The 26,412-nt window shown below is 40.1% G+C and overlaps 1 protein-coding gene across 1 annotated transcript in view; it reads right to left on the reverse strand.

Moving 5' to 3' along the window:
• Window positions 1-26,412, reverse strand: part of gbe1b (glucan (1,4-alpha-), branching enzyme 1b) — a 72,972-nt gene that overhangs the window by 10,196 nt on the left and 36,364 nt on the right. The window contains exons 11-14 of the mRNA XM_020613150.1: window positions 21,830-21,940; window positions 21,567-21,738; window positions 11,030-11,214; window positions 6,602-6,732 (exon numbers count right to left, since the gene is read on the reverse strand). Coding sequence (XP_020468806.1) covers window positions 6,602-6,732; window positions 11,030-11,214; window positions 21,567-21,738; window positions 21,830-21,940 — 599 coding nt within the window. The remainder of the gene's footprint in view (window positions 1-6,601; window positions 6,733-11,029; window positions 11,215-21,566; window positions 21,739-21,829; window positions 21,941-26,412) is intronic.

Consider the following 26,412-nt stretch of genomic DNA (forward strand, 5'->3'; position numbering starts at 1 on the left):
ATGTACCCAAAAACATCTGTGCGGTGCATTATTTACTCCTGTCTCTCAGGGACAGGAGCAGTTGGGAGTAGTACTGTAACAAACACCTGGCGAGTGGAGCAGACATGCAAACAACCCTCTAATTGGCTGGCTGAATAATCACCTTCTCTCCCCATAGGTGATGCTCTGCAGTGTGATCCTCAAACACTGCCTCATTCTGCCCCAGAGCCGGGGAAATCCAGCTTTTGCTGCCTGTTTGTCTGCTTTGATAGTGATGATTAAAAAGAAGCACCACTCTGTGCATTGTTTCTGCTGAGGAGGAAGATCCCCTGCCTCACACCTCCTCTGTTCTACAACCACTATGGTGGTTTATTGACAGAACAAGCTCATTTTTCTTTGAAGGCTTTTCAATAACTATCAGAAGTATATTGAAATATTCTCTCAAGGCTTACAATGCTTCTGGGGAAATTAGGATATATGAGATTTTAGAAGCTAATCTACCTAATACAAACAAAAACCTTTACATTAGACACACGGTCATTTTCCAACAGTACTGATAACATGTTTCAGACCTAATTTAGAGTGTTAGTAACACTACAAGGTTCCTTCATACTGCTTGTTGTGTATTTGCAGTCTTATGGATTGCATGTGTATTGTACAAAATGTGTGCATGTGTGTGGCACAAAGCGTGCAGGAGGAGGCTGAGTTACAGCAATTCAGTGTTCCCTGGCAAAAATCTCTGCTAGGATACAAGAACTTACACAAATTGGTAGTTGGAAGCTTTGAGCGATTAAGTCTTTGTTAGCGGTTACAGACTGCAACAACAGCTTGCAGTTCAGCTGCAAAATACTGTAATCAATACAGCCTGTGTGGATAAAATGGAAGATTTAAGAACACAATCAATTTTGCCCAATGGGCAGAAAGAAAGGAAGGCAGTGCAAAGCATGATGATATGAGCCATTGATGACCTGAAAACATCCATCCATCCATTATTTATATCGCTTATCCTGAATAGGGTCACAGGGGGCTGGAGCCGATCCCAGGTGACATTGGGCGAGAGGCCGGGTCCACCCTGGACAGGTCACCAGTCTATCACAGGGCTGACAGAGACAAACAACCACACACACTCTCAGTCCTATGGACAATTTAGTCGCCAATCAACCTAAGCTGCCTGTCTTTGGACTGTGGGAGGAAGCCAGAGTACCCAGAGAGAACCCATACAGGCACAGGGAGAACATGCAAACAAGGCACCGGGTTGGCTGAGCCTTGAATCCGGAGCCTTCTTGCTGTGTGGCGACAGAATGTCACCATGCTGCCTGACCTGAAAACAATCTGGCCATAACCTTGAATACAGACCAAAGGCACTACTTACTGTAGTTTCTCCATCAGCTTGCCATTTTTTCTGGACTTATGAAAGTAACAGTACCCTGGTGTGAATGAACAAAAGCTGAGTGAGATGTGCATGCACATCTGAAGAATGTGGCATGGCCTTGTAAGCACTCTAAATACAATATCTTGCCTTTTCAGAATCTACTTTTTCCTGCTTTCTGCTCAGCTGGTGCGAATTACATCAGAGTGGAAGAAACAGTAGAAACACCATCTGTCACAGTGGAATAAGAGACGGTTCGGGCCAAACAGCAGCTGACACTCATCAACTGATGTGCTGAAAAGCGGGACCCTTAAAGAGCCCATAACATGCTTTTCCTTGTTTTCTGACTTAACTACGACGTTACAACAGTGAATTATCTCCTTAATTGTAACCTAAAGCCCAAAAAATGAGGTGTACGTATGCTCTAGTACTTCTATGCAGAAGCAGCTTGGTTTATACAAGTCTTGCAAACTCTCGCTCACGAGACCTTTTTTCTAATAAAATTAAGTATTACGTGATAGTTTAAAGATCTCCTTGAATGCTTATGATCTCCAGGCAGTTGCGCGTTGATGTGAGCTTGCTACCGGTGCTATTTTAAAAGCAGGATTTTTAAAGCACATGCAGTCTTGTGGATATATTTTACCTCCTTCTGCTGCACTGTGACCAGAGGATGTGGAGAAAAATACAGGGTCTGAGGTTACTGCATGTCCAGGAATGTTCTGGGTCTAACCTATGATCAGCTGTCCATTGAAGCACAGTACGTTTGTTTTGACTGCTTGAGGCCAGTGTGTCTGCTGCATGTGATGTGTTGCTGGTTAATGAGCGGATTAACGACCCATGATGTTGCTGTTGGAGCTATGCTGCCTGTTTAGTTTCACTACTTTGGGACTGTATGTGGTCCATGTAAGTTTTGGGAAGCACAATTTATTAATGAAATGTGGTGGTGCCAATGATTTTGGATGACGGATCTCTGGTGGACTCTATTGTGGCCTTGACTATCTAAACTGCTGTACCAAACTGTTATGAATGATGCGAGAATAATTTCAATGGCTGCAGTTTAGAAACTGAGCACAATTTGTTGTCTTAGTCCAAATGTATTGAGCTGCCTAAGAAGAGTCTTTGCTTTTTGGGCTTTTTGGATTATGTGGTTGCTGCTGATGTGACATCTGAGACACAAAAGGTTGGTGCCAGTAAATGTTGGATTGCTAACTTAACTGAAAACTACAGGGGGTTTGGGGTGTGGTGTATGCCCTAAAATCAATAATGACTTCATGAGTGCTGTGTGTGTTGAGCTGTAGATCACCATTTGTGCATCAAGTAGCTGCTCGATTTAGCTGTTCATGGCAGTGAGAGTTATTAGAGATAAGACCTAGAACCTGTCTGATCCTCTGACTGATTGCTCATGGTTTTTTGTTTGTTTGTTGCCTCATTAAACATTTTAATGTAATGTCAGTGTATTTAAGAACAATGTTGGAAGAACAATTGGAAAAATGACTGCCAAATTTACAAAAATAGGAACCAAAGTTTAACAAAATGGGCATTTCCTTTAATGCCTGAAAGCTCTTCTATTTGTCTGCACCTGAACATGACAAGATTTGGGATCACAGGTTAAGCCTCTGGATTGATGAGGATGTCTGTAGAGGATATCTGGTAGAGTTAGGACCTAATGGGATCCCACACAGAGAAACTAATGCAGCTTTCTTTATACAATCCATCTTGATGCATCTTATAGCTCTCTGTAGAGAGTTGTAAAAAAAATATATTCCTTTTTCAGAAACCTCATATGATTCATTCTTGATAACGTCAGAGTAAATCATTGTCACCTATGCACAGAACTGTATATTTTATTCTAAATTCTAGTTAGTTAGTGTCACTACACACCTGTAGCTGAATTATTCCAAATGGCATTCAAGGAAACGCTCTGACAGAAAAGGAGAATGATGACCTGGCACAGTCTCTACCGCCTATTGGCACAGTGTAAATCAAATACCAACCTGCCCTGACAGGTATACTGTAGATTCATGATGGGATCCAACTGGGATTTCAAATACCCTACCCCAGCCAGATAAAGCCGACCGCCAGAAAAATATGTCCACCATGAGTCGCAGAGAAAATAATAAAAAAAAAAACAAACACTTACAGGGTTTGAGTGCCTGTCGAAAAGCTGATGCTGACTGCATTTTGATCACCAGTGTTTTCAGTGAGGTATGCTGCTTCACGTTCTCTGCTCTTCCTCACGGAGAGAAACAGAAAATGACATTGAGAAGTAAAAGAAAAACTTGTGTAAAATATGAGGAGGCCAAACAGTCACTGAGGATCCCACTAAAGACTGGGACTGTGAGATGACGACTACACTACAGTTGAGATATTCATTTATCGTAAACTTATGACAGCAGGCTTTCACTTTCTTACCCCAGACAAAAACACCACAACTGTCATTTAGCTGTAACACAGCTGTACAGCATCAACTTTGGATTCCTAACTGTCATTTAGCTGTCACAAAGCTGTACAGCATCAACTTTGGATTCCTTTAAACAACTTTGTTTTTTAGTGTTGCTATGAAAAATTAAGGAAACTATTGAGGAGTAGTGCACAACTAGTGTTACATCGTCAAACTGTGCTTCCGCTGGTAAAAGTTCTGTTTATTTTTTAGTTCATCAATAAAAATATTATGAAAGAAGGGGAAACCACTATCTAGACCAACATGCAGCCATCCAGCATGTGAAAACAAAAGGCAAGGCAATAGTCATCTTTGCTGAAGAGGGATACCCTCTGATAAGATACACTACTTGCCATTTTGCCGAAGGACATGACATCCATATTGGATCCATTTCCAGTGGTACACAGCATTGTCAGCTGCAGCCGGCTACAGCAGAGGTGTGGGGCTCCACTGTGACATGCCTGACCCTCACACAGGTAGAAGAAAGTTTAAGTATATGACAGCAGAGTGTAATGAAAAAGCACTTTTGGACTCTTTGAGCTTGTCTTGTTTACCTCCTCTGCCTCAGAGTGGCACTTTCATCTGTCTTCTCCCCTAATTGGATCCTCTGCACACATTCCCATCGGAGGATCTGCATCCCCTCATACACACGGTGCATGTACCTTCCTCACACACACAGCACATTTGCCTTTATGTGTTTACCGCCTCTCTGTATAATGACAGTCAGAGCTTTGCCCTCACATTTATTTGCATTTCCTCTCAACTCACCCAGTGTCTGAGGCCTCTCCTTAAACATCAAAAGAAGCACCAGGAGGAAAAGATGTAGTTCTATCTAAATGAAAATAAACCCTTAAAACGGTGTAACAGACACTGTGGAGCTAGGCTATTAAAGCTGGGCCAAGGATTCGCCCCATCCAGGTAGAATTGAAAGCACAAGGCAGACTGCACATCAAACAAGCTTACAATTAACACATGATATTAAAAGATTGGGGGTTACTGCTTTTTAAAAATTAAAAACCAGATTTTCTTCTATCTCAGTGTTCATATTTTAAAAGATGTGGATTAACACTTGCAATAGAGATGAACAATGTTCATTTGGTATGCTTTTCTTAATCCACTGGAATACTCATGTCAGTGACAGTGACTACAGTATGTAACTATATATTATAATAACTGCCAGATAATGTAATACCAGGCAAATACAATGAACTGCCCCTTGAAATGGTATGAAATGTAAAAAAATCAAATTTCTTGTTAATATAAATACTGAATATCATCACGCTGGCATTGATATTTCATTACATTTTGATAGACCTTTATTATTTCATTTTAATTAGCAAGTACCATCAACTTATCCATCCAAATGAAACTAAAAATAATTCAGAAATCAAAGGAACAACTGCTGTTTAACAACCTCACCATCAGCCAGTCGAATCATCATAATTTGAAACCGAATTGCTGATGCACAGTGATTTGAACTGCTGGCGTCCAGAGAAAACTAACGAGCTCTGTCTGCATTTTGACTCGCCATCACATTATTTAAGTCATAGCTGAAAAAGCAACACAGCTTTGTATCCATCCGGGAAAGTATTGGCGTGAGCCACAAGGAGCCCCAGAAGAGAGTGATGTCCGTTATAATAAATACAAATCTGTCAGCTTTCTGTACCCCTTCACATCCCTGATCATTAAGCCTGCTATAATCACAACTGTGGGACTCATTAAATTCCTCTGCGCTTCTCACTGGGAAGACAGACAGCTAATGATGCTAAAGCGAGCGCTTTCTGAATCACTGGGCTCTGCTATTATTTCTTTCTAATAGCATAACAACGCCAATATCAACAATTGGCTCATACTACTCTCAACGGTGACAGCTAAAATTATTTCACTCAAGTATTAGCCTTGAAGAAAACATTAAAATTGCAGGTCTTTGCAAGTCACATTATTTTAAACAAGTCTGACACAACCCAGTATAAGGCATCTTCACAGAGTTGAGGTGGTTCACTGCAGCGCCCTGACCTGATAAGTTTATCAGTGGACTCATTTTGAACTGTCCTGCCTGCAGCCTCACATCAACAACGAAGTTGTTTGATAATGCCACCATGTGATTAATTAGGAAACTCACACAACTCTCTTGTTTTTAAAAGAACTGTCTTCAGTAGGAACAAATTTGTGGGTCCCCGGGCTCGGAACTATTGGTTGTTGGTTTTGATCTTTTCTTTGGAGCTGGATAATATTGCTGGCATCCTATAAAATTTATACAGCCACAGAAGCTGTCCCAAAATATTAGCGTTTTTAAGTACAGCTGATCTGACGTGGTCATTTGTTTTAGACCATTGTGTAATGAAGTGGTGGACAAATAGAAATTTGGACTTGCTAGTGGGGTGAGATGTAAAGTTAAAGCTTAACCAGAGATGATAAAATCTATCCAATAGGGATGCCTATGCCTGTACCAGCTTGTTGTTGACCTACTGTACAGTACACAATATCAGTCTGGCTACTGACACACGTACAGCAGATGCCTTTCCAAAAAGTTCATATAATTTAAACTTTTAAATGGATCATGCAGTTCCCATATTCCTATTTTTGTCTCCTTTCTGCCCTGCTGCTTACTGCTGTGGTTGAAAAATCAACAGCTAGTCATTTTGTCAAGCTCAAAGGATTAGTCATGTTATTGTATAAAAGAAGGAACAAACAAAGACATCATTATTCTGAGAGGCTCTGCGGTGCACACTGCGGCATGACAGAGGAAAGCCAATGTGTGGAGATTTAAAAGAAACAAGCAGTGACATGACAGATGAAAGTTAAAAGGATACTTTCCTGGAAGTTCTACAGCCACCCTATAGTCCTTGAAGCTCTTACTGTGGTGGAAGTTGAAGATAAAGAGCACATTTGCCCTGTCAAACACTATGACCTTGTCCTCTTCATGCCTCGTGCTGACAAAGGCCTGGAGGGGGAAATGGGAGGAAAAAGAAAAGCTAATGAAATATTTCTTCATGAATAGTCATTACCTTTCTCATCTTGGATTTAGAGAGTTATAATGTGGCACATTATATCAGTGGACAGCACATTTCCAAATAGGCAGAGTAACATGCCCGTATCAAATTTCAGGTGGCACTCATCAGTAGAAAGCCAGAGGCCGGGGTAGTGCGAGGAACCCACTGCTTTAGACAGCTGCACACGATAAAGCCGCCACATTCCTGTGGAGTGAGCTACTGTTAACGTGTCATTAGCAGAGATTATCAATGCCACCCAACCCCCTATTTTTAGTGACTTGTTCCCCAGGCCAGTTTCAGGGCCGCATATTCACGACTGAACGAGAAGATAAGCACCCATACAACTGGACAGGCAGAGAGGATGGAGGTTAAGGAAGGAGCTGGCTGTCTGTAGTATTACCAGGTCTATCACTGCATAAACATCTGAAAGTGTTGATGTTTTTTTATAGGCAGATTTAAAACCTACATTTCTGGAATTGCTTTTGATTAGAATAATTGACTACCATTATTTATTCTGGTTATGCATTTACATACACATCTCATCTTCTTTTTATTTTTTACATGCTTTAGTCTCTGCCAGTCATCGGTAAAGCACGTTGAAATGCATGAAAGATGCAACTGCAGCCGACTGGGGCCTTTCTGTGTGGAGTTTGCATGTTCTCTTGGTACATTTATGGGTTTTCTTCTGGTACTCCGGCTTCCTCCCACAGCCCAAAGACATGCAAGGACAGGCTAGGTTGATTAATGACACTAAATTGCCTGTAGGTGTGAATACGAGTGTGAGTCTCTATGTGTCAGCCCCGTGACAGACTGGCCACCTGTCTAGAGTGTACCCTGCCTCTTGCCCCCATGTCGGCGAGGTCTGGCTCCATCTGCCTAAAACCGTAATCGGCATCCATCAAGTTGCAATCCAATGATGCACACCAGTACTGTATATCAAATGTGCATTCTTACTCACAATTACATAAATGAAAATGTAAACAAGACTTTGTAGTAAGAGAAAGAATCTGATTATATTCAGAATGTGATGATATTGGTTCAAAAATCTAAATTACCTAAATAATCATTCTGAAGTGTGCCCTAATGAAAATATCTCCCTCTGATGCAAACATACAGTCCACTGATATGTGGATTTAAAATTAAGTTAAGAGTCTGTTAAGTTTCTGTTTTTGTTACAGCCTATAGCATCACACTGACCTGAAACAGTTTTGGGTGAAACTAGCCAGACAATGAGAGCAGGGTAAATCCCAGGAGTATCATCATTTGTGACCTCAGAACTCTTAATGAAAATGTTTTTTTGTGAAACCACTGCTGAAATCCAATAATTCCATAAACTGCGCCCTCTGCTCCTTTTCTTCAGTGGTGCTTACATTTTGTCATTTGCAGGTGCAGCCAGCGCAGTTTGTGGAAAAACTCGTTTTAAACATTGGTTCCTGAAATTATTTCTGCTTCCAGGGAGACATGAGACAACAAATATACATCTGAAGATGTAACCTGCTACTGGACAAAAGGTCAAAAATAATGTTTTGACCTTTCCTGAAGGGTTGCAAAACAATGAGTGACTGGATAATAGCCTAACATACAATGTGCTGAAGTTACAAAAGGTGCTGGGTAAATCTCAAGACCTCCAGTGATCTCAATATTCGAAAACATTCTAATGTGAACAGATAATCTTGATGTTAGAATTCACAGACAGTTACTAATACTATAAACAAACAGTTTACTATTACAAATAAAGATGGATTTAAGTTCTATTACCAGCAAAGTAACTTCTGGGTAATTGTACTGGTTGGCATCCCAGCAGAAACAGTAGTGTAAGTAGAACACAGACTCTTATGGATGCCATAATCTGCTTCCTAGTGTGTACTGATTTATTTAAATTGCATCACAGCGATGCTATCTCTGTCTCTGCACTAACAGAAGCTTCGGTTCATGTTCACAGTTTGGCCTTTTGAAGCTGCACATCTTCAAATAGACAGGCACAAATCACACTTTTATGTAATGCCCCTACATGTCTCCACTTCTGCTTTGTTCACTCAGACCTGGGACAACAGGGAGAACTGCTAACAGATCCTCTCCCACTTCTCATTTTAAAAATGCTCTTGGACCTTCCCTCAACAGTGAAATATTGAACCAAGCTTCAGAATATTCCCACCAAGCATGATTATCTCAGTGTTATTGAAGGTGCACTCATCTGGTTATTACAGATGCTGACATATTTTACTCTTAATGATTTTGGGGTACTATAAATGCTAATTTGCCTTGAATCAGATTTCACCCCAGTGAGATGTGGTCTTGACTAAAACAAAAACCTCTAGACTCTGTCCAATAACAGCAACTGTATGTCACCCAGTACCAGATGGGTCTGTACTGTAGGATAAAATGCAATCTGTGCTGAACTGCACAATATAAATTTTAAGGTCTGCCAGGTTGAGTGATGTATGCCCATCATAGCGCTACAATGTCAGAATAAAAAACATATACGAGCCGAGAAATGTCATCAACTCACATCATTTGTCTGTGCCAAAGACCATGCTTTCAGCACTGGCACTGATTTGTTAGGTTCATTAAAAAAGTGACACCCACTATAGTTGTATAATAATGTGTATGCAGAACTAATCTCGTGCCATATTCCAGCTGGGTGGTTTGTAGATTGCACAGTCACAGTGTGGTAGTGAACTGACCGTCTATTCAAAACTTTGTTTTAATGTGGTAAGAGTTATATTTTCATTTTGAGACACCTACCATGCTGTAAAACAAAAATGATTTCAGAATAACTTGGAAACGGTTTGTCTTATTATTCTGTCATTGTGACATAAATACATTTTTGATCTCTTGCCAACAATCTGCCAAAACCTTCAGATAATCACAGAGTAAGATTTCTGGCACCTTACATTTTTCTTATGTGTAAATAAAAAACTAAATGTTATTTCATGGTCATAAAAAAGGGAGGAAAAGGAAAAATAATTACATGCACATCCTCTCTGGCCTTGGATAAGATAACTGTTGCCCTAGTTTGGTGAACACTTCTGCAGGGTAAACTCATTATCAGATGTAGGGTTGCAAAATTCTGGGATGTTGGAAACTTTCCATGGGAATTAATAATTATAAACTGGAAATTTGCAACATTGCTGATAGCCCTATAACAGGGAACTTAAGAGTATCTTGCAGCATAGCATTAGTTAAAACAATCAGATTTAATGCAAATTCAGTTGAGTTTCTACCCTGTTTCTACCCTCCTGCTACTTACACATCCCAGCTTTCCAGAGCTTTAAGCACAATAGAGCTCAGCAGACTGCCGTTATATAATATTATTTACACATGATTTTAGGTTATAAATCAAAGACACAGCATAATTAGATGATGTCTTAAGTGTACATTGTACAGCTGTCATCTACTATATGGTTTCAGTTAAAAACAGTCCAGGAAAACAGCACCCAGCGTGTAGTAGATCAGCGCTGGTGCCAAATGTATGCATCTTCCCTGCCAGTAGCATCCTGTGGGATCAGCATTCCCGCCCAAAAGGAGCACAGAAATCAGCCAGGTTCTGCTTTTCCTTTGCCTTACCTCCAAAGCTCTGTTTTATCTGGTTGTAAAGGGTGTAAGAGGCTCCATTAAATCAGAATACATGTCTCACTGATGCAGAACCAGACATGTCTCTAATTATACTCTCGGTTACATTTCCTACTCTGCTGCATTTGTCTGTTAAGGAGAGCTGTGCAGGTCAGAGTGTAACACAGCAAGGTGCAGTAGAAGCTCTAATCTGAGGACTGATTCCCGGGGATATGAGGGAGGTATTTCTGAATCAATTACACAGACTCGCTTTTAATCTCTGCCAATTTAGCCACACTCTCCATTTGCATTATCCTATTACTCTGCTACCAGCCTCTCAAAGGAAAAACAGAATTTTTTTCTCCCATAGGCTTCCAATGCATGTAAAGAGAGGAGCGCTACTGTTCACTTTGACAGACATCAGAGAAACAAGCCATTTTCAAAATGAACTCTTTTGTGGTGCATTTATCTCACACTGCCTGAGTAATACCCAATTTTGGAAGGTGCATAAAGAGGGTATCTTGAAAATACATTTATGTTTAGAAAATAATATTATGGGAGCGAAATCACAAAGAATCGATCTGGGCACTAGAAGTGATTAAATATTCTGTATGTCAATACAGTACAACATTGTGCCGTGGCATGATTTTGTCACCGCTAAAATCTCAGTGTACAGTGATCGTGTGATGACCTTACAGGTGGGGCAGCCAGCCAGCCGTACTTGTCTTCGGTACGGTTCATGTCACGGTCAAAGGCATAGAGCTGACGGTAGCGAAGGTCATCCATATCCACTAGGTTAAACTGCCGCCGGGCATATCGGTAACTCTGATTGTTCCCCTGTCTGGGGAAATCCAGCCACTCAGGATGGCCAAACTCATTCCCTGCAACACAGAAAGTGTTATTAAAGAATGTACATAATGAAGAGAAAGGCACAGAGACTCTGTGAATTAGCATACTTTAATGTGTCATGCTATGTGAGGTTCTTTTCAGGTTTTGTGCAATTTTTAACAGGACAAAAGAAGACACAGATCAAAGAGACCAGAGTCAGCGACAGTTTGATACCTTTTTATAACCCCAACAGAACTTGATACTTCGCATATTAAGTTCTTGCCACATCTTCACCAACCACAATGTGCTGCAGAGAAACCTGCCCTTTCATTAATAGGCCTAAAAAGTCTTTCATTTGAGTCTCACATATTCAGTAAATATGCAACAATAATTTACCAGGAAATGAGGGAACACATGTTTTTTTGCCTAGAATGTCACACAGTTGATTAAAGCATCTTTAAATTTAAGAATTACTTGACCAATGCACCACAAAAACATCTACTGTAATTTTAATGCAACTACTCCAGAAGAGTGTTAGTTTTCCTTAACATCTGAAAGTCAAAATCAGCAAGGAGTAAAAACTTCGGAGTAGTATCACTGGTGGAGGAAGAGTCCAGATATAAAGCTGAATGCACAGTGCAGAAGTGTAGGAAATAACAGCCCTGTTGCTCCTATGCTGTCATGTCAGGAGATGAGACAATGAATCCGTCATCACATGTCAAGACAACATCATAAAACAACAGCCAGGATAATTGAATTCCCAGCAGAGCAAGAGATACACAGACAAGAGACAGAGGAAGATGCATGACAACAGAAAAGCCGCCCCCCCCCACCCCAAAAAAAAAAAAAAAGGGATAGGAGAAAGTGGAACAGACAGCAGATTCTGATGAAATATATTATGTAGGTGTTAAAGAACTACCAAACAATAAAGCACGGACTGCCAACAGAACAAGCCCAACATAGCACTAGCATGGGAATTAGGGTCGCAAAGACATGGGGGGAGAGAGAGAGAGAAGGAAAAAGGAATGAAAGAGAGAATGAAAAAAGAAAGGGACATCTGCGTGAATACCAAGCCTCCCACATGGCTGAACTTGAAATGTAAAGGAGAGGATTACACCTCAGACTTGCAACACTGACAGCTAAAGGCAGTCTTTCTTCCCTGCAGACCACCAAGAGGAATGTGTACACTAAAACAATGCCCATCAAAAATCCAGAATTTGTGAAAACCTCTGAATAAGAAGATTTGATTTGTTTCTGAGATACAGTATGCTGACCATAAGGAGTTTAGCATTATTTCGGCACTTAAGCGAAGGTCAAAGGACTGCCGACATTATTGCTTCCATCTCGTGGGAGTGTGAATCGACATTACATTTTACACCACTGTGGTGATTAATTTTCATAAATCAAACATGATTTGAAGCTATATGATAAATATAGTGTACTCTAAATACAATTTGCGTCAAAGACCATCAGAATAAGATTCACTGCTTTGGTCCTACTCACTTTTTCTGGAGGGCACCTCCAAGCCCGTTTTCATCAGTGTCTAATAAAATTAGACAATGATGTCTAATACAATTCTAAGACTGCATGAAGGCACCATGGCAGACGTCTCTTAAAGATTATTGCTCCCATCTTTGGTGTTGTTTTGTATCTATCTTAGCAGGGCAAATTCACAGTTTCACCATGGATGTTACAGCTGCTGTGGGCTGTGTCGAGGCCCACAGCTCATATTTCTGCTCTAAGCAAGCGCGAGCATCGAGAGGCGAGGAGTTTGCCTGGAGGAGCTATAACCAAGGATACATGAGTGCATCCTTTGCGGAAGTCTGTTACAGATTGACATGCCCCTTTATTGACAGTCAGTTGGCGACTGGACAATTCACATGAGGGATCAGAGGAATGGACGCTTCATGTCAGTTAAAACATGTTTCCTCACTCCTCTCTCCTTGCAGTTTGTCCTTGCATCTTCTTCTTGTGTCTTACATGGGAGAGACTAAGATGCAAGGAAAAGACAAGTGAAGAAAATGTCAATGCAATTAGTGGAATTGGGATCACTTAATCAAGTTTTTGCATGTGCTCTGCTGCCACTAGGGGCTGTCGAAAGTGTCAGTATTCCAAGATACAGAGGGTAAATCCCAATCCCCTTAATTGCTTTCGGATCTTCCATCTGAAGCAGCCAATCAACAACTGATTTCCAATAAAGGGGTGTGTCAGTCCATAGACAACTTTGCAAAGGATACTCTTGAGTATTCTTGCTTGGGGCTCTTCCAGGCAGTCTACTCACTCCTCAGAACAAGAATAAGAGCTTTGGAATGTCCGGACCTGAACAACTTCCAGGTCAACCAGAAATTGAGGAGAGAGGAACAACAAATTAAGGGAATTTGGATTTACCCATTGCCTTTAGAATCCCAAGAGGAAAACAGGCAATTTCAAGCACCTCCCTTGGCTCCTTCTCTGCTAATAATGCACACAGCTATACTTTAACATAATCTGAACAAAACACAAGGTGAATTTTTTGATTACTTATGTGTATTGAACTGAAAGTCATGTATTACATGATATAATGTGATTTTAGATCTTAGATAGACTGTAACAGCTCCTAATATGTCTTCTCCTGGAACAGAATGACTCACACTCCAACTGATGTTTTTGGCTCTTACATAGACAATGCTCCGTTTGGAAACACACTGAGGTACAGAATGTAGAAAAGACCCATGGGCAAACAGAGCTGAGGAGGACAACTCTAGGGACTTGCAGGCCATTGGTGCAACACAGCCTGAGCTTAGCACTGCACACAGGAGTCTGGAGACCTACTATGTGACAGTTTTAAAGTACTGACAGTCTGTAGGTGAAAAATGCCCCCTGACAGCTGAAATGCATGGCAAAGCACACAAAGTCTGACTTGAGGGCTCCACATGTAATCACAGAACTGGAGTCATAAAAGATAATGATATGCTGTCACTTGAAAAGGCATCTATGGAACAGAGGATTGTGCTGAATGAAAGATGTCAAGGACATGTTACAATTTGACAACCGTCCTTTTTAATTTTACAAAGGCAGTCACAGTAAGCATAACATTCTCTGGGTTTAAGTAGCCTTCGCATGATATCAAGACATGTCAAAAGAGAGAAACGACATAAAAGAATATCTCAAATGCTGTGATACAGGCTCCTCCGTAAGGAATAAGCCTCATGATTACTTCAGGGGACTCACAGAAAGAACAAAAAAAAAAAAAAAAATCCACAGACAGACACTCCTTCGCAACATGTGATGTTCAATACATAAACTATTATTTTGGTATATCCACCCTCTACTTGACTTATCATCTACAGTACCTTTTGAGTTCCTACATTTCCCAGAATTACTTTCTACACAGCCTAGAGAAATGGGCTCTCTGTGTTGCACTGTATTGCATACAGTAAGTGTAGGTTGTGGGAATGATTGTAACCACAGAAGCATTCCACACTTTTCTGCTAAGAAAAATGTGAGAAATGGAATGCAGCAGCATGTAATGGACAGTTCAGACTGTGAGAAAGCAAGCAAACAGGCTGTCATACTGACAACAGATCCATGAAGATGCAATCTTCAAATACATTACATGTATTCAACTATGTGTATGTATTAGGGCCGTGTCAACCAGTTGATATACCTTTTATAATAATCTGAAATGATGCGGGATGATAGAAATTACACATTTAGAAAATTGCTGCCAAATAAGCTTGAAAAAGAAGCAAACGGATTTTCCACATATTTAAATCTTACTTTCCTCCTATCCAGAATGTGTTTTTGCAGGAGTGAGTGGCTTACCATCTTTTGTGCTTTTTGCAAAAAAAAAGAAAGAAAAATTATAATAATAAATAATAATAATCATTGGAAATATTTAATACTGTCAGTGTGGCTATGCTACATACTCAGAACCTGCTTAGACATGGGACACAGCCGGATAGAATACCAACAAAAATATAGTTTACTGCACATATTTGTATATAGTGCAAATTACACACAGTTAGTATGCAACCTGGCTTTGAGACACAGCTTAGGTTATTTCATACAAAGAGGCAACAGGTGATCGATGCTCTCGTTGAACTCACCTGAAGCAGCTCGGTAGAACATACTGAGCCTTTAGAGCTCTCACACATGATACCTCTATAGGTAAGTGTGCAGATAGTGCTACTCGACTGCTACGACTTTTACAATACATTTCGCCAGATGTGATATTTTTTTTTTTTTAAGTTGTGTTCACATGTAACCTAATTCAGTCTTGTTCATTTGGGGGAAGTGTGGTCATTGCAATTTGAAACACAATATAACATGGACCAAAATATTATTCCACACACACACCTGAAAAGTTTCTGTTGGTCTACAATAGGTCTACAAGGAGCAGCCAGTGATCATGGATATGTGACAGTTTCATAAATTCAAAACAATTTTACATCATTCCTTTGCTGCTCCTGGCAACAATTTCCCCCAGTCACACCGTAGAACAAGATGGCTCATTGTAGTCTAGCCTTTTCTCACTATACATGACAAATAAAGTAATATTACAGTCGGCACCATTGCTCATGATTAAGTGATTTTCTGCGTTTTTTGTGAACACCGGGGAAAATAAGTAAAGACCTCAAGCGCCACTGAACAGTGACACTTGCTGTCAGCCGATGAAATAAATTTTGTTTAGATTTTTTCCGAGGGGCTCATGTAGCGCCGATGATGCAGAACAGGTCACAGAAACTGTCCAATGAATGAGTTACGTGCCAGCTGATGTGACTTTACAGTATGTTTACAAGTCTTTGTTTCTTCGTAATAAGTCAATGTGAATCCTACTAAGTGGACTAGAACAAAAATTGAAACAAGTGGTAATTTTTCCTGTGGCCTAAAGCGAAGGAACTGAGCTACAGGCATGAACCCAGTCATGGCAAAATAATGAGCATATAAAGAAACTGTTATTTCACATTGCACTCTAAATATTGCAATGTGATGTGAGTTCATCTGCAGCCTACAGCTGACCTGTACAAATAAGAACGCCACCACACAACAGTTGCTTTACAGTGTTAAAATGTTTAAGTGCTGACTTTCCATTAATGAGCAGGCAGCCTTAGGCTAGTCCATATCACCCACTTGCTGTCCACGAATATGTGTGGCATCTGGAGGCAGAGAGGCCATGTACACATACACACACACACACAGGAATTATTAAAATAAACATGGCTTGCATGCTAATCTCTCTGAGACAGCAAACCCAGATACTAGCCAATGCTTTGCTAAAAGCTACAGAGCCACACTTCATTAACAGTGTAAGTGCATCACATTCTTCTGCCTGTATTTATTTCCAGTTTCCCAATGTTATTATTTTATAAAGTCTAGTGTGGATGATCAGTTTCCTATACAGCTTGATTCGTTAACCCATGGAAGCCTTTGACTCATCTTTTTCATTTCAACTTTAAAGAAACACATTGGACACGCCTCCATTAAGCAATCATTTCCTTCTCTTCCACAATAACACAGCAACGTTCCTCCCACGTGCCTGCATTAATCACCGTGATAATCCCCTTCCCGTGCCTTCTCACAGCTGAAATAAAACAGTTAGCACATTCTGTGCAAGATGGATTGCCCCCCAATACACATAAATAAAACCATCATTTGTGCCTCTTTATATTTGTAGGGCACTGTTATCAGAGATAAAATACTGTGTGCCGTTTTACTATAAAATATACAGGGATTGTTTTTTAAACACCATTAAAGGATAATTACTGTTTTTAGCCAGACAGGGCAAGAATCAAACATAGTCAGAAGCTCAGCCAATTGTTAAACCAGAATATCTAAAATATGAGTAAACACAAGTACAGTAAGCCTGGCTGGCCACAGCTGACACAGAATGCTTATATAGAACAGTTTGGCTAATAGTTTTACTGACTGTTTCCTTTGGTTAACCACAGAGTTTATTTAAAACCTTTTTGATCCGACTGCTCATGTTTCTTGCCCCATTGGAGTTGTGTTCAGTGATGCTGCCATTCTGATCTCAGAAATTAATTTACTGATAGGACTGATGGTCAAAACTACGAGAGTAAAAATTGGAATAGATGGTAACAGAGTATCATTTAGGGGAAAAACAGTTCAGGCTTTATAATCATGCATCATAGCTAGAGAAATGGCAGTTTCAGTCAGTCACTCCAACACTGTGGTCCAGACTGGAATACCCTGGCAACATGGGTTGCCATAACATTTGGTGCAAATTTTCATAATCTCCAGTGGATGAACCCTAATGAATCTGGTGCTCCTCTAACATCCTCTAGCACCACCAGCAAGTTCATATTTGTGGTGTTGGACGGATGATGGCGGTGTTTAGAGACAATTAGTAAATGTGCAAGAACGATTTGCTAAACTAAGAGGGACATGAGCATGTTAGCAATGTCATTGTGAGCATGTTATTGTAGCATGCTGTGATCAGCATTCAACTCAAGGCACTTCTGTGCCTGTACCACCCTCACAGACGACAGCACGTCTGTAGACTCTTGGTCTTATTAAAGCAAAACAATAAAAACATTTGTTTGAAAATGTAACCAGTTATCCAGGTGGTAAAATATAGAGTTTAGCGAAGTCAGTGTAATATACATATACAATATAATATACAAGAAAAGCCTGTTCAGTGTGATCAGATTGCACCTTGCCCTGATACACTAGACTTCTAGAGATGTCACCACGTCCCCAGATGCCAGCAGTCAGGTTGTTGAGTACAGGGTTATCATAACCAGTATAAATGATGGCTAAACACTCAAAGAAAAATTATATATAGCATTTTCATATAATAAGTTGCACCATGATTTGTACACCCATGCTAAATGGTGGGGGGAAAAACACATTTGTTGGAGAATGCTGATGCTTAAATTTATGGTGGTCCCAATAATGATATGATTAATGGGTGGGCAACCATGTTTACACAAGGTTATGTCAGACAGCTTTTGAGCTGGCACATTCCATTACTCCTCTACACAGCCCCTACATCAGATAAAGGCCTGACAGTGACACAGTCCCCTCAGTAATTAGCAGTACAAGAAGGAGCCTCCATTGGAGGAATTCTGGCATAGGAAGATCAATGAGGGAATCCGAGGGGATAGGAAAGTGACAGTCGCAGAAGGTTTTAATTGCAGTGCAAAACAACAAAGAAACAAAAATTTTAAAAAGCTGCAGAGGAGATGTGATGATTATTTACACTCACTAGATTCATTTCTTGTTACTGTGTTAATGTAAACTCCCACTCCCAGTTTGAATATTAAATAAGTGTTACTGGTACTACAGAAAAGGTAGGAATGGCCCATTCATCCAAAAACACAAGCCTGAAAGCAGGTTGAGCATTCAGTGAGATTATCTATTTGAAATGTATGAGGAGGAAGCACTGGTCTTCAATTCATTGTCCTGGGCTGCGGTATAATGGTTGCCTGTTGCACTGTCGCACTCCATGAATACAGAATGCTAGGAGAAGTTTTTAGCTCAATCATTTAAACTGTAAATCTGCAAGGTTATCTTAAGTCTCTGTGAACCCTGAAAGTCAGGAAGTGCGGGCGCTTCATTCTGTCCCTGCTGATGTAATGATAAAACCACTGAGGCGTTTCATTACTGCCATGCCACTTGGCACTTTAATGTCATTGACACTCCAACATCCTTTACAGTATCCATCTCTCAGCATCTCAAATACAGATGCGCTCTCTGTCCTCTTGCTCTGTGGTGTTTGCCATAGGCCATGAGCAAATAAATGGCTTTTTCTAGGTTAGGCTTCAAATTGATTTGCTTGCTCAAACAATTTGCTCATGCTCAGCAGTGGCTAAATGACTCTGCCTCATTGATTCATTGACATGGTATGTCATCTCGGATTCACTTGATTTTTTTTTTCCTTGAGTATTTCCCTAAAGCTGACCCACTAAGGGCCCTGAACTCTAGAATGTTCCGGGGACGAACTTCAGTGTCTTTGTAGATTGGGAAACTTTTTTTTTTTCTGTTTCCTGTTTTCATCTATTGTTACTGTTTTCAAAAGATGATAGCACCATTAGCCAGCCAGTCAACAGTTCTCGAAATTATTATTAATGCATCAGGAAGAGGAATTAACTTTGAGAGGTTAAAAGCTGCTCACAGCCATCAGGACGAAAAGCAAGATCATCACTCAGGGCAGTCTTTACAAGGTAATGTGAGACGTATAAAGATGTGGAAAAGACAGAGGATAGAGAAGACACTCTCCAGTTCAAAATTAAAGTGAAGAAGGTACAGGTCAGTATTTACAATATATTTCAAAACCAAATCTCAGTGTCTAACATTTGAACAGCTCAAATTGTGATTTACTCTACAGGGTAAGAATCAGAAAAGACTGAAACAGAAGATAGAGAGGAAGCACAAGAATTTACAACATGCAGACCAACCATAAACACATGTAGTACAGATTATAGACTACTGAGACAAGAATGTTATACAGTAATAGAAACTGTAGGGTATACAAGCCTTCTAGTTCTGATTCTGCTGTTTCTAACATTATCAGATCTCAGAAATCCTACTCAACATAAAGTGACTGAACTGAACTTGCCTTATTAAATACAGTGAGGTTTTATGATTAATTGCAAGCCTCTTTCAACTTCATTTATTATTTCCTGAATTAACAAATTTCAGATAGAAACATTCTGATCTGGAAGAAAACAACTGCCCTTTGCTATAATATATGTCAACCGTAATAATACAGGTGAACAAAACATGCAAAACTATGTGTGGCTTAAAGCTGTAATGACAAGTTAGCAAATTCATAATAGTTTTTTTCCCCCCACAAAATATGATTGATTTAATGAGATCATTAATTTAAGGTATTTTCACTCACTACATCAGCTGATGATTCTGCTGCTGCACCCACTGAGACAAAGCACAGAGTGCAGCAGTGTGCCTTTTAGCTATACTTTATCTGGAGAATCAGATATAATTACTATTAACTATACTTCAGCTGTCCACATGGGGTCAATTCTCTGACATCCTCACTCACTTGTTCATTATAAACCGCCCTGTTATTACTGCCCATCAACAACAGCAGGTTTGATTATGCTTCTTTGCCCTGACACATTGGTCCAATTAGCAAAAATTCACAGGGTGTTTCATGCTTTTTCCTTGAGTAAGACTGCACATCATAGTGAATACTGACAGATAATGAATTCAAAGAAGCAGTACAAACATTGTAGAAATATTTTGATTATTTGACCGGACCATCTAGTCACAAGGTGGAGCTAAAATGCTGCGGATCTCAGCAGTATTCTGTATTTACATTAAGCCAGAGAGAGGCAAACACATTCCCTTCAACCAAGGTCAACTTCCAACATCACAAATAATCAGTTTATGAAATATATCTGAGTATTACCAACAGGCATAAAGCCATGCTGTAGTTCAGATGATGTGTTGAAAATGAGGAATATCTCAACAATGAATGAGAATTTGATCCACGTTAAAAAAGGAACCTGTCTCATAAAGACAGCTTTTGTCCTGTATTTCACCATCAGCTCTGGAAAGTGAGTATTAATGTCAACCTCACTTCAAAGGTTCCTTTGATGCTTATCATCAGCCTTGACTCAACGGTAGTGTGCTACTCCAGAGATACATCCATAAAAGAAATATAAAACTGAGCATTTTAAACCCAAATGGAAAATAAGTAACAAGGGCTATGTTGGGCTATTTTAAGGCTTTATGAAAGAGAACTTGCTCCTCATTTCAAAAGGTAAAATCAGTTTCTCAGTCCTACCGTGATGTTAAACACACACACGACATTGTGATGTGTACAACAATAAATGACTATAGCACAAAAACAACACCCCTAACATTAGTGCAAATGAAGACAGTAGGGATCAATTAAATATTTATGCTGAAGCATGTTTCTGCCTGTGAATGTCTTAGATGGACAGGAGAATAAATACATGTTTATATCTGTTTGGTGAACACTGTTACATTTGCCTGAGGGGAGAAGTTCAAATTCAGGAAGAATACGGTACATGACAGGGATCCAAAATCATTCCTGTCATCTTAAAAAAAAAAAAAAAGAAGAAGAACCAAACAGAAGGATGCTGCTTCACACTCATGGCCTCATTTGCTATATGTAGTTAATTTACATAGATATAAAATGGAGAAAAGAAATAAATTCTCACACAAGGGAAGCAAATAATGTTTGGCAATTCTCCACGCTAGGTGATTAAAATTTGTAATGAATTGTCATAATTGATGTGCATTAATTTTCTGTCAATGGATGAATAGCTTCAAGACAGAATGTTATTAAAAACAGGAAGCATCAGATAAAAAGGGTTATACAATATTTCTCAATGACTGCTTAATACAATCTGTTTTGGTATCTAGTATAATTTATATACAACTGTAGTGTTGGATTGCCACAGTGACTCACCCATGAAGTTGAGGTAGCCTTCACCACCCAGACCGTGAGTTAGCAGGCGGATCATCTTATGCAGCTGCATGCCGCGGTCGATGACGGCTGTCATGGGAATCATGGAGCTCATGTTGGTGTACATCTCTTTGTCCATTAACCAGAAGGCCAGAGTCTTATCCCCAACCAGAGCCTGGAAAAGCAGGTTACAGTATGTTTTATTATCCACTGAGATAGTGCCGCCTCTATTCACACTAGTAAGATCACATAAAAAAATTATTTACCTGATCATGACTTTCTGCATAGGCTATGCATTTCTCTCCATAGCGCCTGTTGGTCAGCGTGTAGACAATATTGCCCATGTTCCATTCCTCATCCTTTACCTCCTTCAGGATCTACACAGTGACAGAGAGGGGTTATTGAAAAAGGGTATGATCGATGTGTAACTGAGTGATCCAGTCTGGCTCTGACTGATGTCAGTATTTCAGTTCTGGCAGTCTTTCTACCTTTCTTAAGATTTCTCTGAGTTACACTACTTTCTCAGATCAATCTCTTTGATTATTTTTTTTTTTGACATCTCTATATCTGCACCGTGAGTTATGTCTAGCTTTGAATGGCGGTAATGGAGTTTTTAATAACTTCACTACAGCTCATGGGTAGTAAGGCATCAGCTCTGGCCACCTGAGATGGGCAAGGTCAGAGACTCTCATCCAAACAGAGGGATTCAACAATAAATCCAACCATGGAATCAATGCCCCACCGCTGGCCTGTTTACATGCACACTTCCTGCCAAAGGAGTCATTTGCAGAGGTCAGAAGGAAATGGGGGACCACTAAAACATGCCTCTCAAGCACATGTGCCCACACAGTGCTGCTAACTGACTAATCACAAATGTTATACAAGCAAATAAAAGCAAATGGAAGAATACAGACAGCCACATGTATTGCAGTAGGCAGAGAGATGACATAATAAACAAGAGAAATACAACAAAGCCACAATATCGATACCATTCCTAAATGTAAAAAAAAACAGAGACTTGATGCCCTCAAGAACCCCTGGTGTTAGACATGGAGCCTGTCTGATTGGCAGGGGGAGTTGGTGAGCCCATCTGTGAGACAGGATGAAGTCTGCTGGGTGGAATTGGCTGTGACAGTTGATTGACATGTCGGGAAACCTTTATATTACTCTATAGAGCCATAATCCTCTGAGTAAAGAGAATAAATTGTGCCGATCAATATGTCTGAGATGAACTGGAAGGTCCATCTAAATAGAGGCTTCCCTGCTCTATATATCACCATCTGTTCACATCCACTTTTCTTCACCTTAGACTTGTGTGGCCATATTAGCCATTGCCACATGAAAATCGCAGCGAGGCACTTATCATCTACATGTACTACAAATTCTCAGACCTTGTAACTGCTCACACGTTCATGACAAGCCCTGCTCGTTATTCTTTGGTTTAAGCTCAATATCAAATCTGATCAGACACCAGATGCTGAAGAGTTTATACACTGGAAAAACATCGGTATTATTCCTTCAATCACATTTTAAAATGTTTAAAATGAACAAGCAGGCTTTGACAGATTGCTTTATCCATCTCAGATGCCAGGTTTAATAGCTCAGCATTACTATTATTTTGTGTGCTCCATGTCTTCAGATAAAATACTGTGTAGTTTTTTTACGTGTGGTTATAAATGATAATCTTAACTGTGCACATAGAAATATACATACAATAAACTACTGCAAATGGATATGTAAGGAATGATAAGGAAAGGCACCCTACTGTCTACAAAGTCCTCTCCAATATATAAATGTAAAAACTAACATACAAGTTAAAAAACAACAATATTTGAATAGTAAAATACTGAAGCATACCAGTGGAATGAGATTATTTTTAAATGAATTTTAGAGATGTGTAACAAAACAATTGGCTGTATGGTTCAAGTTGTGTTTCTGGTGATGCTGTACTTTAATACTGAGAAATACAACAGTTTGGGGTTAATAAAAGTCCTTTGGAGACTTTGTGAAATGTGTGTAAAAGTTGAAAAAATGGATTGAAAAATAATTAGAACATATGGAAGATTAATATAACTTCATTCTTGCAGGCAAAACCATCTGACAGACATGTATTCTAAATGCCGTTTTCATTTTTCCAACCAGCTCTAACATAAAAGCTAAACTACTGAATCTGCAGAATATAACCAGGAGATCAACCTGGCTGCCTCCATATCCATGTACAGTCAGACACTTTACACTTTCTTATGAATCATTACAATTCAATTCAGGTGCAAAAGTAGTCTGGGAGCAATTAATCTGGGAGTGGGACTGTGGGAGCAGAGGCAGGAGTGACTGGGTTGACGACTTCGCTACCACCAGCTCACCCACGTCAGCCCCGACCAGCCACGCTTCCTGGCACCACTGACACTCTACTTCATCAATGATAATGAGCAGTGAACAAATCTTACTTTACAAGCCTGCTGTCAGGAGCCAACCAGAGTGCCCAGATTAATTAGGCAGAGACAGAAATAAAATTTTAAAAAAGCAGAGCAGGATGAGGTCATCTCACTGCCACTGACATGCTGTGACTGATTCAAGAGCCTCTCTATTACCATCACATGGTGCTGGGAAGGACTCGGAGGCAGAGACGAGTTCTGTGTAAAGCTCTTGCTTTGCATTTGGTGGCTGGCCTGGGCATCCACGCTCTCCTGTCTTTTCAAACACACCTATTGAAACTGTGTTTGAGTTTGCGTTGCTATGGGGACATCCTCTCTCTGCCCATACAGTGCCGCCCCCAGATGAGCAGTGAACGAAGGTGTACTGTACAACGCTCAATCCCATAGATCAAGCTAATGCCTCCCTAAATTTATATTTTCACTGTTTTGTAAGTTAATGAACTTTCTGCCCACACAAATGCCTCTGCTCGAGGCTTCACTCAGCTGAAAGACGCTTCTTAGCTCACCTCACTGTTTTCCTGTAAAGTCTGCACTGAAGAAACTTGCATGGTCTCAGTCTGATTAACACCACACAGGGGAGGCCTCAGAGTGCAATTAGTAAATAAAACAAAGCAGGATGAAGCTGAAATGCTGCTATTAAAAGGAGGCAACCTGAGGACGATGCTGGGTGAGGAGGTCAAAAAGAGTGGGTGACCTTTATGAAGCCCCTGACATGATTACATAAACAAGCTGCAGTCCATCATTGTTTGCTGGCAGCCTGATTTTTATTAAGTCATGTTAACTGAAAGTTTTTCCAGTTTCAAAAACAAAATAACTGATTTTCCCCCTGAAACTAATAAGGAGTGAGCAGTGCAGACTGATGTTTCCATTCAATTAAAATAAATGGAGGAACAGAATCAAAAACTGGGACAACTGACTCAGAGGTCATTCAAGCTGAAGAGCTGAGAGAAGCAGAGAATTCTCTGCATTGTCTCCTCTTCTCTAAGCTGTGACCAGTGAGCCCTCTACCTCCTCTGCCTCTAATTGTTTCAATTACACCTCAATCTATTGTAGATGGAGGGAAGGGTGCTTGTTAAATTAGAGGGCTTTTGTAACATTATCCATTAGGAGTGACAGCATTTTATGGTCATAATCAGATCAAATCATCCAAACTTGTGCTGTGCACCTTATCTGGTTCTCTCATTAGAATATTCAGATTTTTCACAGCCTGTTGGTCCTAGCAGCCTTCTGCAGCCACTAAATGAGTCATATCAATCAGTCATGCTGAGGACGATGCACAGCGTGAGGCCCTGCTCGTGGAACCAAGAGAGATTCATTCGTGCACACATGTGAATCTATAAATAAGCTCAGAGCTCTGTCTCTTTGTCTCCCTTTCTTTCTGTTTTTCTGTGTCTCTGTCTGCCTATGTGCAACACACACCTCACTGGAGGCTCCACTTCAGTCCATTGAAATCCCTCCCTAATTGACACTCTGAGTGCACTTCACTGACTATACCAAGGCATGTCCATATGAATGTGTGCCTGCATAGAAATACATGGATTTCACTGCTCGCTTGCTCTCTCACGGCATCAGGTTTCCTCAGGGAGGCAACAAATTTAACTGAAAAAAATGTAACTACTGTACAAGAATCATCTTAAATATTACATAAAGCAATGTTGCTTGAAAAGCATGGGTGTAAAATCCTCTCAAAACAAGCCACACAAACGTATTCGTCAATTTACAGTCAGGGTTACAAATGTGTAAAAACTGACGGGTGTCTCATGAAGGCCAAAAATTTTTTGTCGACCTACAAAAAAACAACAACTGATTTACAAGTGTGTAAAAATGATTTGTGCGTCTCTCATAATGACCACAGATGTGTGGTCAATAATCCACAAATTTAACTCTGGAAAAAAGCCTGAAAAGCCAAGCATCCGCATTTTCCCCCTGTCATTAAAAGCACCATACGTATGTGAATCTCAGAGCAGGACAATCCTCTCGAAACCTCGCACGCAAACTTAATGTGATTTGTTTGCATCAGGCACATCTAATGATCTGCAAATACATTTTAAAGAACTGCACAGAGAAAATCGTTCTTACACATTTCTAAATCTGGGTTTTATTTGTAGATCTACAAAAACGCATTTTTGGCCTTCATGACACACACAAATCGGTTTTTACACATTTGTTACCTTGACTGTGTTTGTAAATCGCCAAATACGTATTTGTGGCTGGTTATGAGAGGATTTTACACCCACAGAAAAGTAAATGCAGCAACAACCTCTTCAGAGGTGTCCCGAGGATAATCCTGTGAAACCTGTAGTTACTCTGAGTAGGCTGCGTCTCAGTGGCACAGTACTGGCTGCTGCACAGCTAGCGTAAGCATCACCAAGGAAGGTCAAATCTGGGACTCTCTTCCCCTCCCTCCCTCTCTT

Source organism: Monopterus albus, unplaced genomic scaffold (assembly GCF_001952655.1).
Source record: "Monopterus albus unplaced genomic scaffold, M_albus_1.0 scaffold130.1, whole genome shotgun sequence".
NCBI lineage: Eukaryota > Metazoa > Chordata > Actinopteri > Synbranchiformes > Synbranchidae > Monopterus > Monopterus albus.